Below are 20,313 nucleotides of genomic sequence, written 5' to 3'. Positions count from 1 at the left end.
GAGTGCATTCGAAGGAACTTATGAGTAGCTAAGATAACGGAAAGTAAACTTAGCTTCGTCATGTGCAACGGAGACCAAGAACTGCGCCGGTTAGAAGTTAGTTGGCACAAGTTGAAGGCCCAAAAGGACGTATGGTGAATTAATTCAGTAATCTCATAACTTAGGCCCTGAATCCATGCATTAGGTCCTCGGCCGAACCCTCCTTGTTGGCCCCAAATCCATGGGTTCCGCAGGCTGCCCACCCCGAGTGTGCCCCTGCATCCCACAGGACACCACTCGAGCCCGGTGTTAAATTGCCCCCGCATTAGTACTGCATCAATGTACCAGCATGGTGCCTATGTGCAAGATCCATACTCATCAAATGGGTCCCATAGTGATTATGCGCTCCACGGAGTGTTACACTCAGTGGGTGCATTCATACATGCATGTTGAATTTAGAATGTTGGTCATCTTTTATGCTAGTCCCTTTTTTTTTTCCTGTCCTGTTCTTATTCTTGAGCTAGATAATTTTCACCAGGGCCAAGATCTAACACAGAGATACTACCATGTGCGGTGGATCAATTCTTTGATCCTCGATGACTTCTTTGCCGTGGACCCTCACCCACCCCTTGCTCCATACGCATATCACCAGCCCGCTTTACTAGACCTATATTATTAATAATGTTCTGAGGACATCTTAAAAACTTAGAAGTGATTTGATCTGGAAGATTTCGGTTTTAAAAAAATATACAGAATGAAATTATTGATCGCTTTTGAGACAACAGGGTTAGTGTCAAGCTGTTAGCTAATGCAGGATAATAATGATAGCTGATCTCCTTCAGTGAGTTTAACCTGTGCAGGACTGTAATGATAGCTAATCTCCACATGAGTTTGGATGGGAGAAACTGAAAGGTTTGAAAAAGAATTGCAATGGCATGTCAGGGTGGAACCATTTTGCAGATATTCTCAGCAAAATATTGTTAGTGAGCTTGCCCCTTACCCTAAAGGGTTGAGATTCAGTAGTCAAAGAGACTGTTTATGATTCGAAAGGAAAAAAAAAAAAAAGTATAATCTTGCAGAACGACCAGGGAATGCCTGTGCCTTGCAGGTCTGGCCTGCCTCACTGATACCTTCTCTTTGAGGGAACCTAATGGTGCCTCCCATCCAAACTTGGCCTAATCAATTGTCTACTGTAAACTTCATTCTTGCTGGCCATATTGATATGTAGAGAAATTTTATTATTTGATTTGGGGAAGACTTTCTTTTTTTCAACAGGTTATAACAGAGCTTTATAGGACACACCAACACTCCTTATCAGCAGCCAACATAAAAATCCTTCTGGAGATATTTTCATCAGTTGCATCCCATGCGCATGAACTGAATTCGGAGTCCATCCTACAGAGGAAGCTGCAGAGAGTATGTTCCGTCTTTGAGATCTCGGAGCCACCTGTGGTGCACTTTGAGAATGAGTCGCACCAAAGCTACCTGAACTTCATCCAAGCTCTCGTTAAAGAAAGCCCATCTCTGTTCGCAGAGATGGGAATGGAATCTCAACTCGTAGCACTCTGTGAAAAGATCCTGCAGATGTACCTGAACTGTGCGGCACAGCATCTCCCAGCCAACCAGCTGACCCTGCATTGGGTACTCCCATTAGGGTCTGCGAAGAAGGAAGAATTGGCAGCGCGGACTCCTTTAGTTGTGTTAGCATTAGAGGTATTGGCAAGTGTGGAAAAGGATTCATTCAGGAGACATTTGTCGCACTTCTTCCCGTTGTTAGTGAATCTCATACGCTGTGAGCACAGCTCAGGAGAGGTGCAGCGCATTCTAAGTAACATGTTCCTGTCATGTATAGGCCCGATAATAATGGATTTGTGATACATGCCTCCCAATCCTGAAATGCATTTATTTTTCTTCGCCAATCTCCCTCCATGTTTTGATCTCCTTCCGTGACTGGAGCATGAGTCGTGCTTTATTTTTGTAGATTATGCAGGCAAAAGAGGAAGATGGTTTTCTGTATATACAATCATTGAGCGATATATGTTTGTGTTTTTTTTTTTTTTTAACCCCCTCCTTCAAAGCTTTTCAGCTTCAGCGCTGTTTGGACCAAGAGATATAATCAATTTTTTATCAATGTTAGAACTTTGATTGGGACAAGAAATGTGTTTTTTCATCCTTTCACACATAGGTTCTGCAGTAATCATTGAGCTATATCATATCATTCACCAGTAGAGCCACATCACATCATTCACCACCCCACATCACCCTGTATAAGCTGTTTTGGGCCGATATGTTCCCAGTTTATGGACCGTATCAGTCAATATGTACTAATTTCAGACAATAAACCTTATCAGAATACCCAAGGTAGAAGAGTAAACATTTTCTTACATATGAGATTAAACAATTGAAACATTCGGAACAATTAAAACTGAACCCATCAAGATGTGATTTTTGGTTTACTTTGGATTTGTTACAAGGTATGTGAATAAGGCCCTTGAATCCCACTTTCCCCACCTGCTAATGTGGCACCTGATTAAGGTCTATCAGGTACCATGGTAAAAAGGTGAGGCTGGCCCGTTCATCAGTTAGTTCATGCCGGTGAAAAGGAACTGGTCTATAGTAATGTATTCGATGGCCCCGCCTGAATGCCTGATAGAAAATCATGAACCTCATTTACAATACGTTGTAAAGAGACGCCTCATTTTCATTGGCTTTTGCCCATTATAATACAGTACAGAAAATTTGATAATCAGTAGTCTGGGATGTAACCACCTCTAGTCCTCGGAGGAAAAAATGATAAAATTATCTTTATCCTTCATTTGTCATGGCATCCGGTGGTAGACTCCAAGGAGTTTCAACACCTGGTCAAGGGTTCGAGTACCCATAGTTGGTGAAATCCCACTACTGCGTGAGCGTGTTGCAGTGTGTGCTCGTGTTTTTTTTTTTTTTTTTAAGTCCTTGAGGAAAATAAGATAAAAATATCTTTATCCTTCATTTGTCATAGCATTTATGCATAGCAACATCAGCGCACATGCTGACATGGCACGCGTGCAAGAAATCTGAGAGGTGTGCCCCCACTATGAAGATGACCCTACATGAAAAAACAGGCACATCTACTAACCAAGAAAAGCCCTGCAGAGGCCAGCAAAAAATTGCATAGCATCAGATAACCATCTAAAAAGAACTAGCACTGAAATCAGCACCAGTAATTTAGTCGTCTTGGTGAAAATAACTATAACAAAAGATAATTGCAGTGAACCTTCAACGAGTCAATAAAATCATCCACCCTTATTTAATTACAGGAAATTAAAATTTCCTAATCCCTGTCATTTAATACTACCATAGAACGGCCATGTCTATATAAATTATAAACAGATGCAGCCAAAAATCGACTTATATCCACAAGACCCGTCCCAGAAACCACACAAATGACGAGGACACTATACAATCAATCCAGGAGTGGACACTATAAAAGAATCGGTTTTGGATTCTACATTTGGATTTTTGGTGTGTGTGTGTGTGTGTGTGTGTGTGTGTGTGTGTGTAATTCTTATAGGTTGCCGGATCCTTCAATCTGGCATCCTTCAGCCCATGCTCTCAATCGGGACATGATCCAGTAGTGAATTGATTTACAGACAGATGATAGCTGTACAAACGGCGACACACAAGCACTCTTCTGCTTTCTCCGACTCCAACTTGTGGAGCAACTTGACATTTTGACTTTCAGGTCTCTGGTGAGCATGACTACTGATGACCTGCAACATTCAATTATCACTAAAAAAAATCAGTAAATATCAACAATCTGTTGCAAATGCACGCATGCCTGTAAGCATATGATACTCAATGGAACAAGGTATGAATTGTACATTTGACATTTTTATTTTATTTTATGACGACAGGGTGTCCCCACCCTTTTTTAAGAAGAGACTAATCCCTGCGGATGCATGCAATCACCCGCAAACCACATGCATCGGGTAATCCCAGGGAAGGGAATCAAACTTGCATTTGTGGGGAGCAAACCCACAACACTTGCCATTCGCCCAAACCCCATGTGGGTTTGTAAATTTTACAAATAAGATGCTGTTTTGCAGAAACTGGCATAAAAAACAAAATAAGTTAGGCTCCATGACTTCAAATCTTTGTTAAGGAAGCATTTGGATGCTTAATTGAATAAAATTGCATAAAAGCAATTCGATTAATAGGGAAAGGAAAAAGGCTGGGGTGAAACAATGATAGAACTCTCACTTGCAATTTCATGCATTTCAAATTGGTCTCAAAACAATTCTAATGGTTATTTGGAGCCCTAGACCTACACTGAGGGACTAGTCCAAGGATGGTCAATCCCTTTGTATTGAGACATTTATTGCAATTCATATTAACTAGTCATCCAAAGAAACCTAGCAGATAAATAAAGAAATAAATAAAAGAAAAGCAAAGAAGTGTGCTCTGGTGGTCCTGTACCCACTGTAAAGCTTATGATAGTACTGGGTAAATGTGGGGCCCACCGAACATGTCAAAACTAAGCTTGATCTAACACTCCAGCAAAGCACGACAAGCAAGATGGAAACGGAACAACCATCCTTGATTTGCACCGGAGCCCACATGAGTTGCAAAATAACCTGATGTTTGGCCTGACCCTTCCAGGCCAGATGAAGTGTCTGAATGGCCTTGATTGCATATGCACAACAGGACAGGCCCCATATTTAAATCAACAGTACACATCTACTCTAAACTTGTTCCCCATGGCGTGGCCCACCTGAGTTTTGGATCAGGCTGATTATGGGGCACCAGGCATATCTTGAGGTCACGTGTCTGACAGACAGGTTGGACGTCCTGAATAGATAAGTGGACCCCTCTTACATCGGGTACTGCCATAGCTTATGGTGGTATCGACACCACTGGAGCGCGCCCCAAAAAAAGAATGCACTAGATCATGATGGCAGTAGAGAAAACATCCTTCTTTTCTTCTTCTTCTTCTTCTTTGTGAGAAGGAGTATGATTTTTGTGATTTCTTGACAGGTCAAACAACATTTTATAGAAAAAAGACATGAGAGATGCATGGGTAAATAAAGGAAATTTGTTATAATTTGCTTGAACATAATCAGGATCAGCATCTATGTAGAGTTGCTGTTTATTACCTCTAGAATGCAAAGATGATAACATGCAAGGCTAGACTCAAAGCCCGCCACTAAGTAGCAGCCTGATGTTCTTAGTCCTGCTGCAATCTAAGGATACCTGTCCAAGGTGAAAACCATTTGGGGAATCATCTTTGATGAAACAAATTAAAAACTGAGTGCAAGTTGGGGAAATAACAGAAACATCTAGAATCTACCTCAAGATACTATTCATCTACATGTTCCCCTCAACATGCTGTTTGGTCCGAACCACTGCCCTGAGTGACCTGTGGAGAATTAGCAGGTACAATGAACTGTGGCCGTGCTGGAATGGATGCTGCCACACCTGAAAAATCCAAGAGAGAGCCCACTGAATCATTATACAAGAGGAAGACCATGATTTTAAATAAGAAAACAGTAAAAAACTTCCCAACATTTTTATTGTGGCAAACCTTAATTTATACCCCTTACTGGTTGTTGGCGGCTACTCATATCTACGTAAGCTTTTCAACGAATGATCACCCACAACCTGCTGCATGTGACTTTCACATGCAGCCAAGGTCATAAGCAATGCTGTCAAAATTGTGCGATTTGTGACATGAATTGTACGATTCATTTCGTATCGCACACCACAAGATATGAATCACAGGTTCAAATTGCAAATCCCAAAAAATCAGAACCGAATAACATAAATCATATTGAATCAAACAAATCATAAGATTAATGGAGACTACATTTAAAATTAAAATTATATCTATATATAAACGTTTTTAATACATTTTGCTCTTCTTGTTTTTATCCTTTTGATTTCAAAACATGTAAAAGGCCCTCCCCAACTAAAAAAATCCTCTTTTTTGCCCTTCCACAAAGGAGATTTGGGGATTTTGATCTTCCAAAACCCAAAACAAAGACATCACTGTCTTTTTCTTTGATTGTTATAATCGAATTACACTACAATGTGGTTCTACACTAGAAAAGGTAAGATTATTGAAGCACTTGTATGTTTTTGAGGTGAAGTTCTTGAACACAAAACATAAAGGTGAGAATCCTTTAACATATGTATACCTGACACAAGTTCTCAATTGCCAATATCATGATATGTATTATTTCTCTTGTGCACATTGATGGGAAATGGATGATTGATGAGTTCTTAAAATTTTCTGATTTATTTATTTTCTTCCTTGTTTTAAGGAAATCAGAAAATATCTTATGATTTACAATATGATTTGTGATTCGAGATTCAATTTGTAATATAATTTGCAATGCAGTAACAATTTTGACAACAATGGTCATATGACACCATTTAATACACAAATCAGGCCTGTCCACTCGTCAAGCAGGCAACACATGCATGCTGAGTCGGATGCTTAGCAGATCCAATTTAAATCAACCATTGTTTTTCTGGTCTGCTTGATGAGTGGACTGGCCTGATTTGTGCATTAATTTCCATTGTGGGGCCCACCTTATTGTGCAGGTCAAATGTCAGAAACTCATGACATGTTCGTATTTGAGCTTGGTTGCAGCGGAAAGTCACATGCAGTGGGTTGTAGGTGATCATTCTTGTTATTTCATGCAAAAAATCTCATACGGTGAAATACATATTTTATTATTATCAAATGACTGTACTTGGTGTTAAATGAAATAGGACCCAAAGCATGTTATTTGATGCACTCTGAAAGAGGAACTTGGTCCAATGGAGAGAATGCTGAGAAGAAACATTGCCTGTAGGATATTGCGCCTGAATTGCAGGTGCAGTTTCTCCATTGACATTTGGCCCGCTGAATCGGAGGATGTGATGACTGGGCATTGCATAACCCTGAACTGCCGTATACCCATGCCCGGTGGGAAGGGGCTGACTGCCGAACTGCCCAAATGGGTAAACGGCCGTGTTCACTGTTCCCGGTACACCATATATCTGAATATATTGCTGCCCCATATACGGACCATAGACATTCTGCAAAACATAACACAATACAATAGTGGCATTGAGCTAAGTTGCTTTTGTTAGTATGGTCCACACTCTTACTCTCAAATACAAGTTTCAAAAGCTAGTCATGATTTTAGAGCTCTCAACCTGTGGATACACATATTCGGGCCCAGATGTCGTGTACCTGTAACATAAACCATTGCATCCATTGAGAATATCTGGTTTTGGCATATGAATGTTTGCAGTGCAATTATTTAGGGGCAGTTTGGTTACTGAAAAACCATTCCGACAGTCTTGTCCATGCAGGCATATGTCATGGCTTGTCAACAACAAATTATTTGGATATGGCATTAACTTCAATGAACCAAAGATAAGGCTGTCCAAAAAACTAACTGTTACAGTGGATTGGGCAATCTGGATACAAAGTTGGTTTTAGCCTATTTTTCATAAAATACACAAATGAGTAAAGAACTTTTGTACACATGCATAGGCACATGTACCATATTTGTCACATAAGCCACACATGTAGATGTGCCGTAAGTAAGACCACTTATCTTCAACCACCCCACATGTGCCACATTCAACCTTCAGGCACCCTACACGTGCTAATACCCATGTGCACATGCCACATGTGCCACAGTGGATGTTAAAGAGAATGAAATGTGCTATCATACATTTTCAAGTAACCCATATGTACCGTATATGCCATTATTAATTTACAAGTGCATTCATTGCATGTCCACCTAAGAGCCACAGATGATTGTCCAGACAGGGTGTTTGACAAACGACGGACAATACAACGAAATATTCTATTCATACAAGCCTGTTCAGACACCCTCGGTTGGACTGATGTGTTAAAAAAGTTTCATCAAAACACATCATTGATGTATCAACTTAGTGAGCTCATTGTTTCAAGGAAGGGTCAATGTTCAAAAACTCACTGATTGACTTGGCACTCAGCCCAACTGAATCAATTTGGGATCCAAGTACAGAGTGCAAATTTGGATCTAACAGAAAATTGTCCAAGCAAATGATCGATGGGCTGATTGTTCATAATATTGACATTTTCTCTTGATTTTTATATTTGGCAAGTCAGACCATGAAAAGAAATGACCAATTTCATCAATTCAATCAGCCTCTTATAAAAAAACAGCAAGTTTTTCACTGACTCATCGGCTCGAACTTGGGATATCAAAAGGCTGACTTCTGAACTGAGACCGAGCTCTTTCAACAATGGGGAGGACAACTCACCCATATGGAGGATATGCATATCCTTGTTGGTAGCTATAAGAAACTGGTTGGTGATAAGCGGGACTTCTGACATAAGCTCCTCGGGGTTCTTGCACACCTCCAAAGTAGGGGCCTGCTGACCTTGGGCGCCCTGCAAGTAGAAAAAGCAAGGATAAAAGTTTATATATATATATATATATATATATATATAAAAGATAAGGATAAAAGAGTATTTGCATATAATCTTATTAAAAAAAATATTTGTATCCTAAATATCTAATGGATAGTGAATAATACTGATGGATGTACACAGAGCTCAAGGCATAAGGAAAAACAAACAAGTCAGTTTTCTGTTTTGGAAGAAAATTACACTTAGGGCATGCTTGGGAGCATGGATTTGAAACCCCTGAATTTGGAACCCCCTGGATTTGAAATCCTCCTATTGTGTTTGGCACCCTAGATTGGTAATAAACTTTAATCCAAAAGTAGCTATGCATGGTATATTTACAGGGGTTTGAAATTAATCACTAAATCAACTTTAATATCTCTGATTAGTGACGTATGTAATGTTTGACACAATGGTTGTAATAAGCCCACTGAAATATATGCTTTGCCCAAAAATGATGAAATTCAAAGTCTCGGATGGGCCACAAGCACAAGATCATGTCCGAGTGACTAACCAACGATTTTTAACCATTGATTTACATGGACAATGTTTGGACGGTGTTGATCATCATATTAAAGTAATTATAATGATGCAATTGATAATCTAATTGTTTTGGGATATCATTAGTGGGCCATGTGCCCAATAGAATAATAGTCTAATGACATACATGTTACACATGCAACTCTTGAAAGGATTTTAGATGTAATCCAAGCTCTCACCATGGATTTCAAACCCCCTATTTGAGGGGATTTGAAACCCCCAGTTATTTCTTCTTCTTTTCTTTGAAAGGTCACAATATATTAAGATTTCTAGAGAAGTACAGAGAGAGAGAGCTGCGCTGCCGAGATAGCGGGGCAGCTACACTCCAAAAAAGATCAGATTAAATCCCTCCAGATTATCTACACTAGCCGCCCATTCAACTACTAGCCGCCTAGCTCTAGATGCTAGAGAAGCTGATGAGTTGGCAGTCCCACTGAAACATTTACTATTTCTTTCCTCCCACACAGTCCACCGGACAGCTAGAAGGGACATTCTCCATATCTTGGTCCTCCTTTTGCCCAATCTTGGACCATGCCAAGCCTTTAGGAGACTTCCTATCGAGTTTGGGAAGGGCCAGGAGATATCAAAACGCGATAGGAATTCTGACCAGATTCGACCAATGAAGGGGCACCATAAAGTAACTCAACCAGGGGATTTGAAATCCCCTCAAATCCCCCCAAATCTATGGTGCCAAATGACCCCTTGGAAGCTTCGGGTTGTCAACAGAGTACGTAACTCCTCGAGGGAATTTTACCCCATGATTAGGTTACAAAGTTACCCATTTAGTTGTTTTCCACTAAGGATTTGGAAACACTATATACTCTGGTGACAAATTATCTAAACTTTCCAGGTTGAATTTTGATTGCTATCTTGCAGTCTCAAACAACTTTTGGAATGACAGAATGCACTAAAAGTGATTTCTGTACTTTTATGTACTGCTGCAGTAAACAAGGACATTGATCACAAGTGGAACATTCCCGCCCCACATATCTTGCAAAAATTTCTAACATTCCGCAACTCTTTCAGAAACCGCATACAAAAGCATTCACTCGTCATAGGACACCCACATTTCCCATTTTAACAGTTTACAACTCTAGAAAATCAACCAACCAACTCAAACCCACATGGCAAACACCTTCCGTGCTGAACTGCAGCCGCTTCCATGCAGTAAGACAACAACGAACTTTGGACATCTGTAACACTATATCAATCTTATGGATTTCAATGTTCCTTGCTAGCTGGTAAGACGAATGTGTGCAGAAACAGGGATGTTATCATCCATTAAAAAACAGCCCATTTTATAATGCAATGTCCAACAAACAGCATCTTCAACAATCCTTTCAAACCGTACTCTAAATCTACTACAGGTGTGGTTCAAAAGAACAGAAACATACACATTCACATTAGCCTATCCTGAGAGACAATAAAGGCATGTGTCACTGTCTAGGGTATGCTAATGGGCATATCGGCTTCGACACACCCAGTATTGGGTCGAGATGCATTAATGTTGAGGCTAAGGATAGAGTGGGGTTTTCGACTATATCCATGTCTTTTGAAGATCAAAACGCACATCATTCATTGTAGGACAAATTTAGATTAGTGCAAGTATTTAGTACATTGAATGTGCTAATATATGATATAAAGTATAAAAATATTAGATATGGACCTCATGAACATGCGACTAGCGACTCCAACTGTCACGGTACACGGTTATTCAGCTACAGATATGGGCAGGAGTACCCTTGCGAATGCAGGCAAGGATATCCGGGATATGACTACGGGTAGACGTATCTGGAAGTTGCATATATACCTGACCGATATCCAGCTCCAGAGCTACATCAACCATAGATAGCGATGATTATGTACCCACAAATGGGCAATATTTATCCACTTCAAAGATGAAGACTATCAACGATATGTGAGAGGGTATTTTTAATGGTATCATTCTACTATGACCAGGGCACAATATTGCTGATTGGAAAGGTAGTAATACTACAGCCATCACCATGGAGATAAAGATGATGACCGAGTTACTGCATAACTCTATGTCAGTATGAGGCATAGCCACGTAAGTGTATTAGGGACATTGTACAAGTATATTTTTACTTCCTCATTGGCTTTTGAATTCATTGGTTGCATACATGTCATCTATAATTTATAAATTATATGAACCGATTTTGAATATAGCTGCATCATTTCTGTCAGACAACGTACAGTTTAGGACCCTATACAACGGAAATTTATTTTATGTATCTATTTTGTCATCTTTGAATTCTAAGTATATAATAATGTCTTTTTTAAATCTCCTAAAGTTTAGTTGAAAAATTCAACTAATTTCCCAATGTTTCCCAAAACAGCAAACATTATTCAATACATGTGATACCAATATGTTTCTGCATCCCAAGGGTGTGATGCATGTGCCGATACTGATGCTTAAATCATTGTATGCAATCCAGGCGATACAAACCCTTCATCCAGCTTGGAAGTAGGATTGGACAAAAAATCAAGTTGTTTTGCCACTTAGGAGCATCCTGGTGAAAATCAAGGGTAGGTGTCCCTTCCCAGTTTGTTTCCTTTTCTATAGACCAACTGAGTTTTGGATTGGGCTGATTTCTAGGCCCTAGAGGTTTCTAGAAGTGACACATCTGATGGACAGATTGAATGTCATTAACACATCACATGGAATGGGTTCTTGAATGGTTCCCATGGGTTCTCATGAGAACTAATTTGTAGGAGAAAAAAATCTCTATATGTATATGTATATGTGTACATAGTACATACATACATATATGGGAAATGTTGAAATCCCCACCTTCAAGCGGAGGTTAGCAATGTCCCCAAAGCTGCTAAATATCACATGGGACAAGCAATCATCGATTTGTGCCATTCATTCATTCATAGAAATGGGGGCAATACATGGTACAAAAAAACAGGTCCAATCATCATTTGAAGCATCTATTTGGTAGATCCCACCTTGTATATCTTATGATTCCAAAGTAGCACTTCAGTATGAGGATTCTAAACGTGATCTATGGCTCATAAAAATGGATGGTGATAACAAATTCGCCTCATTCAAAGGGTTAGAATCATCCGATCGGTGTGAATCTTGCACCATGGCTTGCTCCCAATAATAACCATTGAATGGCCTATCTAGATAGATGAATGGTTGTCCAACTTGTTATTGATAAGCTTTGGGGATCTAACATCCTCATGAAGGTGGGGACATTAGCATTTCCCTACGCACAAACATGCATACATACATATATAGTAACAGTAGGATTGAAACGAAGAATTAGTTAAGATTGCTGACCAAGAGATGCCCCAAAATGACCATTTTCGATATCTTCAGTCAATAATTCAGGAAAGCAGGGAGATTGAGAAGGATGTTGGCTGGGTGAATGAAGTGAAGATGCGTCTTTAGAGTTTTATATGATTGCCAAATACTAATGAAATTGAAAGGAAAATTTATACGATAGCTACAAGACCAGCTGTGCTTTATGACAGAATGTTGGGCAATCAAGGAACAACATGTTCATAGGACAAGCATAGAGGAAATGAGGATGTTGAGATGGATGCAGGGCAGGACAAGGATGGAATTAGGAATGAATACATTTTGACGGAACTTAGGAGTACCACCAATAGGTAATGAGATGAGGAGACTAGACTTAGATGACTGAGAATTAGACTGGTTCGGAGTGAGTTGGTTCAGGTTGAAGGCTCTAAAAGGGCAAGGGGAAGACTCAAAAGGATGTGGGTGGAGGTAGTAAGAAAAGACTTGAGGACTTATGGTTTAACTGGATATGGTTTGTGATAGAATGAAATGACATAAACGGATTTGTGTAGCTGACCCCATTTAGTTATGATAAGGCTCACACGCACAAGAAGGTACACACATGAGAAGGTTTCAATTCCAACCAGTTGAACCACAATTTATGGTCCGCCAAGCATATAAATTATTGATGCATGTGACATCCAAACCATCCAATAGGTTCCTCCCGCTGTGAGGATCGCCTAGTGCAGAAGTAGATCCATCTACTCATTAGGTGGGCCACATCATAGAAAACAATGTATAGAGGAGTCAACCTATTGGCCAAGCTTCTTCTTTTTTTTTTTTGGAAAGACAGAGAAAAATATATTATGGCCAAAACCAAAAATGAACAAGAAAAAACAAACAAGAGAAAAAAGAGAGAAAAAACTATACAGCCCCACCCAACAAAACTAACCCTACGCAAGCACTAATGCCACCCAATCAGAAATGCATTGCAAAACCCAACTGAGGACTCTCGAAGCTGAATTATTCTTGTTCCTAAAGGTCCGGTTATTTCTTAACCTATTGGCCAATCTAGATGTCGCATGCACACAAAAGGTACTTGATCCCCCCCCCCCCCCTCTCTCTCTCTCTCGCGCGCGGGCGCAGTGTGTCTTTTATGATTGATTTATGTTCAGGTCATGGTTGTAACATCCCAATTTTCATGGCCCAAGTTTATACTCGTGCCCGAGAAAACCTGGTTTTAATTATATGAAACTCGGATGGTTACATTCACAAGAATAAAATCAACTGTCACTTTTATTAAAAGAATTCAATAAGATATCAAGTGCCCTCTCAATGAGAATTTATTACATTATCAGAGTTCGCAACGGAAGTATAAAACTAAATAGTAAAATTATCTTCGTATTCTTCCAGTATAGTCTTCTATAGGGAGATGGTCATCTAAGTCTTTTATCTGTACATCACCTGCATCAACCATACGGTGGGGAGAGGGTCAATGCCCTACTCATAGTGAGGGTTTTATCCTTTAAGCTTACATTAATTTAAATCGTTAAATTTATCCTGCCTTTTACATGTCTTCATGTTATTTTATCTTGCCTTTTATATGCCTTCATATTACTTTGAATCTTCCTTGCTATTATATGCTTTACCATCAATTATTTACCTTTGGCTTGCAGGATAATGTTGATTACAAGTGATCCTCATGAATTTATGTGGGGCCATGAACACAAGTCTTGCCCTTGCCTTATCAAATTTATTGAGTTGGCCCTTGCCACTCTTCCATTTGTTGAGTGAGCCATTGCTACTCTCCTTTTATTGAGTTGACTATTGTCACTCTCTTATTTGTTATGTTGGCCATTTTCACTGTTTGAGTTAACCATTGTCACTCTTCTCTTTATTATATTGGCCTTATGCTATTTATCTTTAAGGCTTGGGCATATGTCTTGATATTCCAGAACCCTCATGATTCAATTTATGTTCTCTATAAGTGCAAGTGATGCGGTCAAATGTATCACAACTAGTGATTTAAATAATCTATCATGGATGTAATGCGCTTTGGGTAGAGACCCTCTTGGTCCTCACGTAATTCCATGGATTTTAGGTAATGGTGCACAAATCGATGTGTGTAATTCACAAATGCAGTGTCACATCACTTCCGGGATTGGATGTCGCAAATAGTCGCTCCATGAACAAATCATGTTACGTAATTCATCCGACTCATGTGTTATGCGCCTTGAGGTGTTTACGTAAATCCACGGTAGTGTTGGCCATGCCGGCGAATATCCGTAGTTATGGGATGCGGGTCAAGCCGGATATCATGAAACTGCTTTCCACATTGTGGTGATCACTATGTATAATGAGCCGCACATGCTTTGCTAGGCATGCATCTCATGTAGGTTGTTTGCGCATTCTGATATCCTCATATTAGTGGACTATGGGACGTATCAGAACTCTTACATTACTATTATGAATATCTTGAATTACTATTAATCTTAAAGGATAACCGTCAATATGAGTAGGGCATTGACCCTCTCCCAACCGTATAGTTGAAGCAGGCGATGTACAGATAGAAGGCCTAGATGACCATCTCCCTATAGAAGACTATACTGGAAGAATCCGAAAATAATTTTACTATTTAGTTCTATACTTCCGTTGTGAACTTTGATAATGTAATAAACTCCTATAGAAAGGGAACTTGATATTTTATCGAATTCTTTTAATAATAGTGACAGTTGATTTATTCTCGTGAATGGTTACCTTCATGAGTGTAACCGGATGTCATCTATATATATATATGGTGCGATTTTTAAAGCATCCAAGTTTCACCTTATTAACACCCGGTTTTTCTCAGGCATGAGTATAAACTCTAGCCGTGAAAATTTGGGACATTACAATGGTATAGAGAGAAAGTCAACTGGAAAACAAAAAAAGAAAAAAAGAAAAACATTACCTTACTTGCCCATAGTCCCGAAAAGGTAAAAATTCTATCATAAGCTTGGCTAAGAGGCATTTTAATTATCCAAGAGGAAACATCGAAGGGGATTGTCACGCCCCAAAATCCGGGTACAAAGTGTGCACCCTCAGACCCGAGTTTCAGTTCGTAACTCGTACACAAAGTGTACTAATTTAATTCTTTAATCAGTTTGATCAGAGGTGATAATTACATTCAGTCTAAGTTTCACCATAATCTCAGTCACACATACATAACACTTGGCACCAATCAACCAGGCATGTATAAATCTTGATGACTCTTAAAATAAAATAAACCTTAAAAATCATTCATTTAGTATGTCATTATACTATAATTATGTTTATTCTATACTAACATTGTTTCAATGAAATAAATTTAAATAATTTCTTAAAATCTCAAAATCAATACCGGCATGCATTATACGTTAATTAAACTATGCTAGCAAATAAATCACATAATAAAAAATAGTCTAATGCCGCCACTTCATCTTCAGATAAATATGGTCATGTTTCACATGAGTCGTATTCAGGTACGATGGATCCTTCCGGTTCTTGCGCTATGTAATTTGCTAATAGCTCCTCTGTACGGTTTTTTCATCAATAAAAAGGTAAGCTGGCCACGCTTAGTGAAATAACCTAGCATGGTTCATAATCATAGCAATTAAAATAATAAAAAATGTATGTACAATGATATGGATGCAGATGGTGTATGAATGCATCAGATGGGATGATCGTCCATCTGCTTGGGTTGGAGGTCGTCAACTCGCATCCATCCGTTGGGTGGGTTTCCACCTTTTGGTAGGCTTGGGCATAGTCAGCATTTGGTAACACTCTACCAGGATCGACATTTCTTCCAAGGAGGGCCCCTAAGATTTACCATGCATTATGCAAATGCAATGAATGATGGATGATATGTAAATGCATATTTTTCATATTTGGCAAAGTTGTCTTGATCAGAATATTCACATATGAATTTAGTATACAACTATCATAACAAAATACTCAAATCTGTATATCAATCAATCAAACAATCACAAACGATTTATTTTAATTTTAATGAATCATGAAACGAGTTGGGTTACTCACCTGAGTCTGGTAGTATAGACTCCGCAATGTAATTAGGTTGGTTCGAATTCCGAGTTCCTATCAATTACATCAACAATATTATTATTCATCTATTTTTATTACATGGTGGAGCCCACCTTTGATTAACAACCTGGGTGGTCAAATCCTAAATGATCAAATAATTAAAATTTTTATTTTAGATTTCTATCTTTTATTTTATTTTTAAGATTATAAAATTGATTGAAAATTGATCGGGGTGGCCCATTGGATGATTAGATCATTCAGATTCTTAAGGTCTTGTCATGTTTTGCCTCTACACATTGGATGAATGGTGTGGATCTAACTACACATACACCAATGGCCCATCTCAACCTTTTATGCCAAGTGATACCAACACTTGCGCAAAAATCTAAGATTCCCTTATTAGACACTTCTAAATTTGACTAATGTGGCCCATCCGATGGTCAGATTGATCTGAAAATTAGGGCGTTTGTATATTTTGGCCTTAGGGATCATATGATCCATACAGATCTAATTTAATTCGATCAGATGCACACCAATTACAATTACAGAATTTTAGACTCCCCTCACCTTTACATTGTATCTACCCATAATTCAATGCAATGAACGTATGACTGATACACACCATTTATTGCATACATCGAATCAAATTACATCAAATGTGTAAAAATACTAAAAGAATGACGATATACATACCTGATCTAAGCTATCCAAAATTCTCTTCCTCCCTTTCTCTGTTGTCGCAGGTAGCTTTTTTGTTAATATCTAATTTCGATTAGAACTCTTTTTACGACCTACATTTGAGTGTTTGAATCTTGAGAGATGCGAGGAGGGTTAGAGGTATATTTAAAGTAGAAGGATTAATGATATAGATAAGATAGATTTAAAATAAATATAAAATAAAGATAAGATTAAAAAAAAATAAAATCTTTTATTACTATTATTAAATTTTCACGACCGTTATAGGGATGACCTTTCCGGTCTTTGATCGCATAAAACACCAAGACCAAATTACAAAATTCAATCACAACAAGCAACAGAAAAACAAAGATAAATGGTCTCAACAAGAAGGATTATTTGTATGATCAAGAATTACATACAACTACCCAAAAATAATAACAACTTACAAGATAAGATGATCTTAATGTGAAAAAAAAAAAAAGGTTAATTACAGCTTCCCGATCGGGAAAACCAAGAGTACAAACAACCGGAATTCGGAAGAATTGATGATAGCTACCATAAGGCAGAAAGGGCCGAGGCCGCCCAAGAGAAGCCAAATTACAATTTGTCCGTCTACCGTCAATAACCGGACTCGGATCAGCACACGCTCTCCTTGCCGATTCAGGATCGCGGAAAGTCACCTAAACCCTCCATACAAATCACCCCCAAAAGAAAATCCCAGTCATCTCCAAAGTAAGAAAACTGCTCTTTTTTAACTTTTTTTCTTTGTGTAATTTATCCAATACCAAAAAATACAAAGATTAAACCATCTTTCTATAAATGCAAAAAAAGAAGAAGAAGGAGAAGAAGAAGAAGGAAACACTCACAAAACCATAGCCTTTCGACCGCCCGGTGTTCTTATCGGAGATGACGACCGCCTCAAAGATATCACCAAACTGCTCAAAGTGCCGGCGCAGCATCTCACTTTGTGTCTCCCATGCCAGCCCCCCAACGAAAACCTTGGTGTAGGTGGTATCACCGAAAGGGGAATTGAAGAACTGGAAACTTGAGCTCGATCCGGATCCAGAACCTGGGCCAGGAATTGGCCGAAAAGCCATGGCTTTTCCAATAGAAAGGGCCTCAATTGAGAACTGCGAGAAATCAAACAAATACAAGAGATCAGGTGATGTTTCTAGGGCTCATGTAGGACAGAAACCCTATTAAAACCCCAGGTTTGGGGTGATTGGATCAAAAGGGGAGATGGGACTTGTGCAATTCGCTGGGATGTGACATGGGTTCTTTTCAAATTTTAGAAAAGCTGATGAAAGAGAGCTGTAGAAGAAGAATCTGAGGAAGATTGGAAGAGAAAAAAAATAGGATTTTCTAAGAAGAAGAGCAAAAAAAAAAAAGATCTGTCAGGAGAGAGAAAAGGAAGAAAAAATAATTTCTTAGGATTCTCAAACAGAGTAGAGTGAGAGAGGGAGAGAGAAACCTGTCTCTTTCCAGAGCTCCGTTTTTTCTGCATAAACCCTAAAACCCTGGTTTTTAGTTTAAATTAGAAAATTTGGCTCGAGTTCGAATGGCTTTTAGTCGGTTTCGTAGATTAGAGGTTGAAAAAGCTTTAATACTCTAGAGGAGTGTGATGCAAAATGCACAGGCACGGAATCACTTCGAAATTGATTACCTGGGTCCCAGTTTAGATGTATCGTGGAACAAAAACTGGGCTGATTTGCTTGTCTGACTACGAGATTGGCGGGCATTTACTGGACCATTGGATATAAAAAGCATCCAATGGTCCTTTTGCAACCAAAACAAGTGTCAACAAACCAGAGGTTGGGATTATTCGGACCGTGACTGGCTGTCGGTTCTACAGCGTACCCGATTTAATTCAAGTTATCGTGTACCTTGTATACAGGACTAGAGTGCATGCGTATCAATCATGGTGCTCTGCCGAGTAACAAATAAATAAACCCATTTAGATTTCTCTTATTAATGGTTTATGAAGAATTGCACTGAGTATATAATATTAACCGTCTGATTCTTCTCTTCTAATATTGAATACTCAGTGTTTTGATTTTAACTAGCATTTTGTGGCCCTTTATTACATGGTTAGTTTTTTATATCAATTTCATTTCAGAAATGGGGCCCATACCTTGGGTGCTTTTGATAACTGCACGTCACAACCGCATGAGATGATGAGTCACCACTATTTTTTAAGTATCGTGAAACTGACATAGCAGTCTAGCTATTATTTTCTGTTACTAAGGCCCGTTTGGATACCATCAAATAAGTTAATTTTCTATTTACAGTAAATTAGAATAAGTATATTTGATTTAAGATTAATGATAATTTTTTACTTCAATTTAATAAGTACAAATCAAGATAGCTTATTTGAGTCATAAATAGCTTATCTTAAATAACTTACTACTCAAACACCCCCTAAATGGTAGTAATCTTCACTTGTTGTTAAAACTCCATTCTTCTCTGTTACTCCTTTCTCATGGGTTTTAGTGAACTTTTAAATATAAAGTTATAAACCCATGCCTTTTGGTTATATTTATATATTACCCTTTTTAAAGTATTCATAAATAAGCTTGTATGCCTTTTCAAACTATTCCAAATTCTCTCCTTAGAAAGCACAACCGCTAACAAAAATATGTTATTTTTTTCTACCTTGGTTCTTACCAAAAGAGCAAGGATACTAAGGGGTCATTTGGCACCATGGATTGGAGGGAATGGGGCGATTGAAGGGGGTTTCAAATCCCCTTGATTGTTTGGCAGCGTAAAGTAAATGAGGGTTTCAAATATAGAGGGTTTGTAATCCACAGTGAGAGTTTGGATTACACCTAACATCATTGCAATGGCTGCAAGTGTAACATGTGTGTCACTGTATACTATCATTCTATTAGGCACATGTCCCACTAATGATGATCAGCATCGTCCAAACATTGTGTAGCACCATCCAAACACCGTCTATATTAATCAACGATTAAAAATTGTTGGTTAGTCACTCAAACATGATTTTGTGCTTTCATCCATCTGAGACTTAGAATTTCAGCATTCTAAGGTAAAGCATATATTTTAGCGGACTTATCACAACCATAGTGTCAAAAATTATATATCTTACTAATTAAAGATATTAAAGTTGATTTAGTAATTAAATTCAAACCTCTATAAATATATCATGCATAGGTATTTTTGAATTAAAGTTGATTCACACTCCAAGGATTGCTAATCCATAGGGTTTCCAATCCATGCTCCCAAACAGGCCCTTACTTTTCTTAGTTTCTACCAAAGGAATAAAAATACAAATCAGCCTATAGATGTGTTTTTTAAGGTAGATGTGTTTTTTAAAGTAGAATTCCTTCGGCCA

The 20,313-nt window shown here is 38.6% G+C and overlaps 2 protein-coding genes across 10 annotated transcripts in view; one reads left to right on the top strand and one right to left on the bottom strand.

The window, feature by feature from the left end:
* LOC131219200 (brefeldin A-inhibited guanine nucleotide-exchange protein 1) overlaps nt 1-2,033 on the top strand; it is a 30,218-nt gene extending 28,185 nt beyond the window's left edge. For 8 of the 9 annotated variants that reach the window (XM_058214221.1, XM_058214212.1, XM_058214226.1 and 5 more), the window contains one exon: nt 1,255-2,033. In XM_058214221.1, the coding sequence (XP_058070204.1) occupies nt 1,255-1,854 (600 nt within the window). In that variant the 3' untranslated portion in view covers nt 1,855-2,033. The remainder of the gene's footprint in view (nt 1-1,254) is intronic. The other variant, XM_058214250.1, reaches the window with a different exon arrangement.
* Nucleotides 2,034-3,242: 1,209 nt separating this feature from the next.
* LOC131219189 (uncharacterized) lies at nt 3,243-18,578 on the bottom strand. Its single transcript, XM_058214203.1, has 9 exons — nt 18,433-18,578; nt 17,828-18,091; nt 17,518-17,641; nt 8,269-8,398; nt 7,165-7,201; nt 6,813-7,044; nt 5,309-5,436; nt 5,115-5,211; nt 3,243-3,731 (listed from the first exon to the last, which is right to left on the bottom strand). Exons 1-7 carry the CDS (start codon nt 18,463-18,465, stop codon nt 5,339-5,341), a joined length of 918 nt encoding a protein of 305 aa, XP_058070186.1. The 5' UTR covers nt 18,466-18,578; the 3' UTR covers nt 3,243-3,731; nt 5,115-5,211; nt 5,309-5,338.
* Between the last annotated feature and the right edge of the window lie 1,735 nt (nt 18,579-20,313).

The sequence above is a fragment of the Magnolia sinica genome, chromosome 1, assembly GCF_029962835.1.
Source record: "Magnolia sinica isolate HGM2019 chromosome 1, MsV1, whole genome shotgun sequence".
Taxonomy (NCBI): Eukaryota; Viridiplantae; Streptophyta; class Magnoliopsida; order Magnoliales; family Magnoliaceae; genus Magnolia; species Magnolia sinica.
This window is presented reverse-complemented; position numbering and strand designations above follow the sequence as displayed.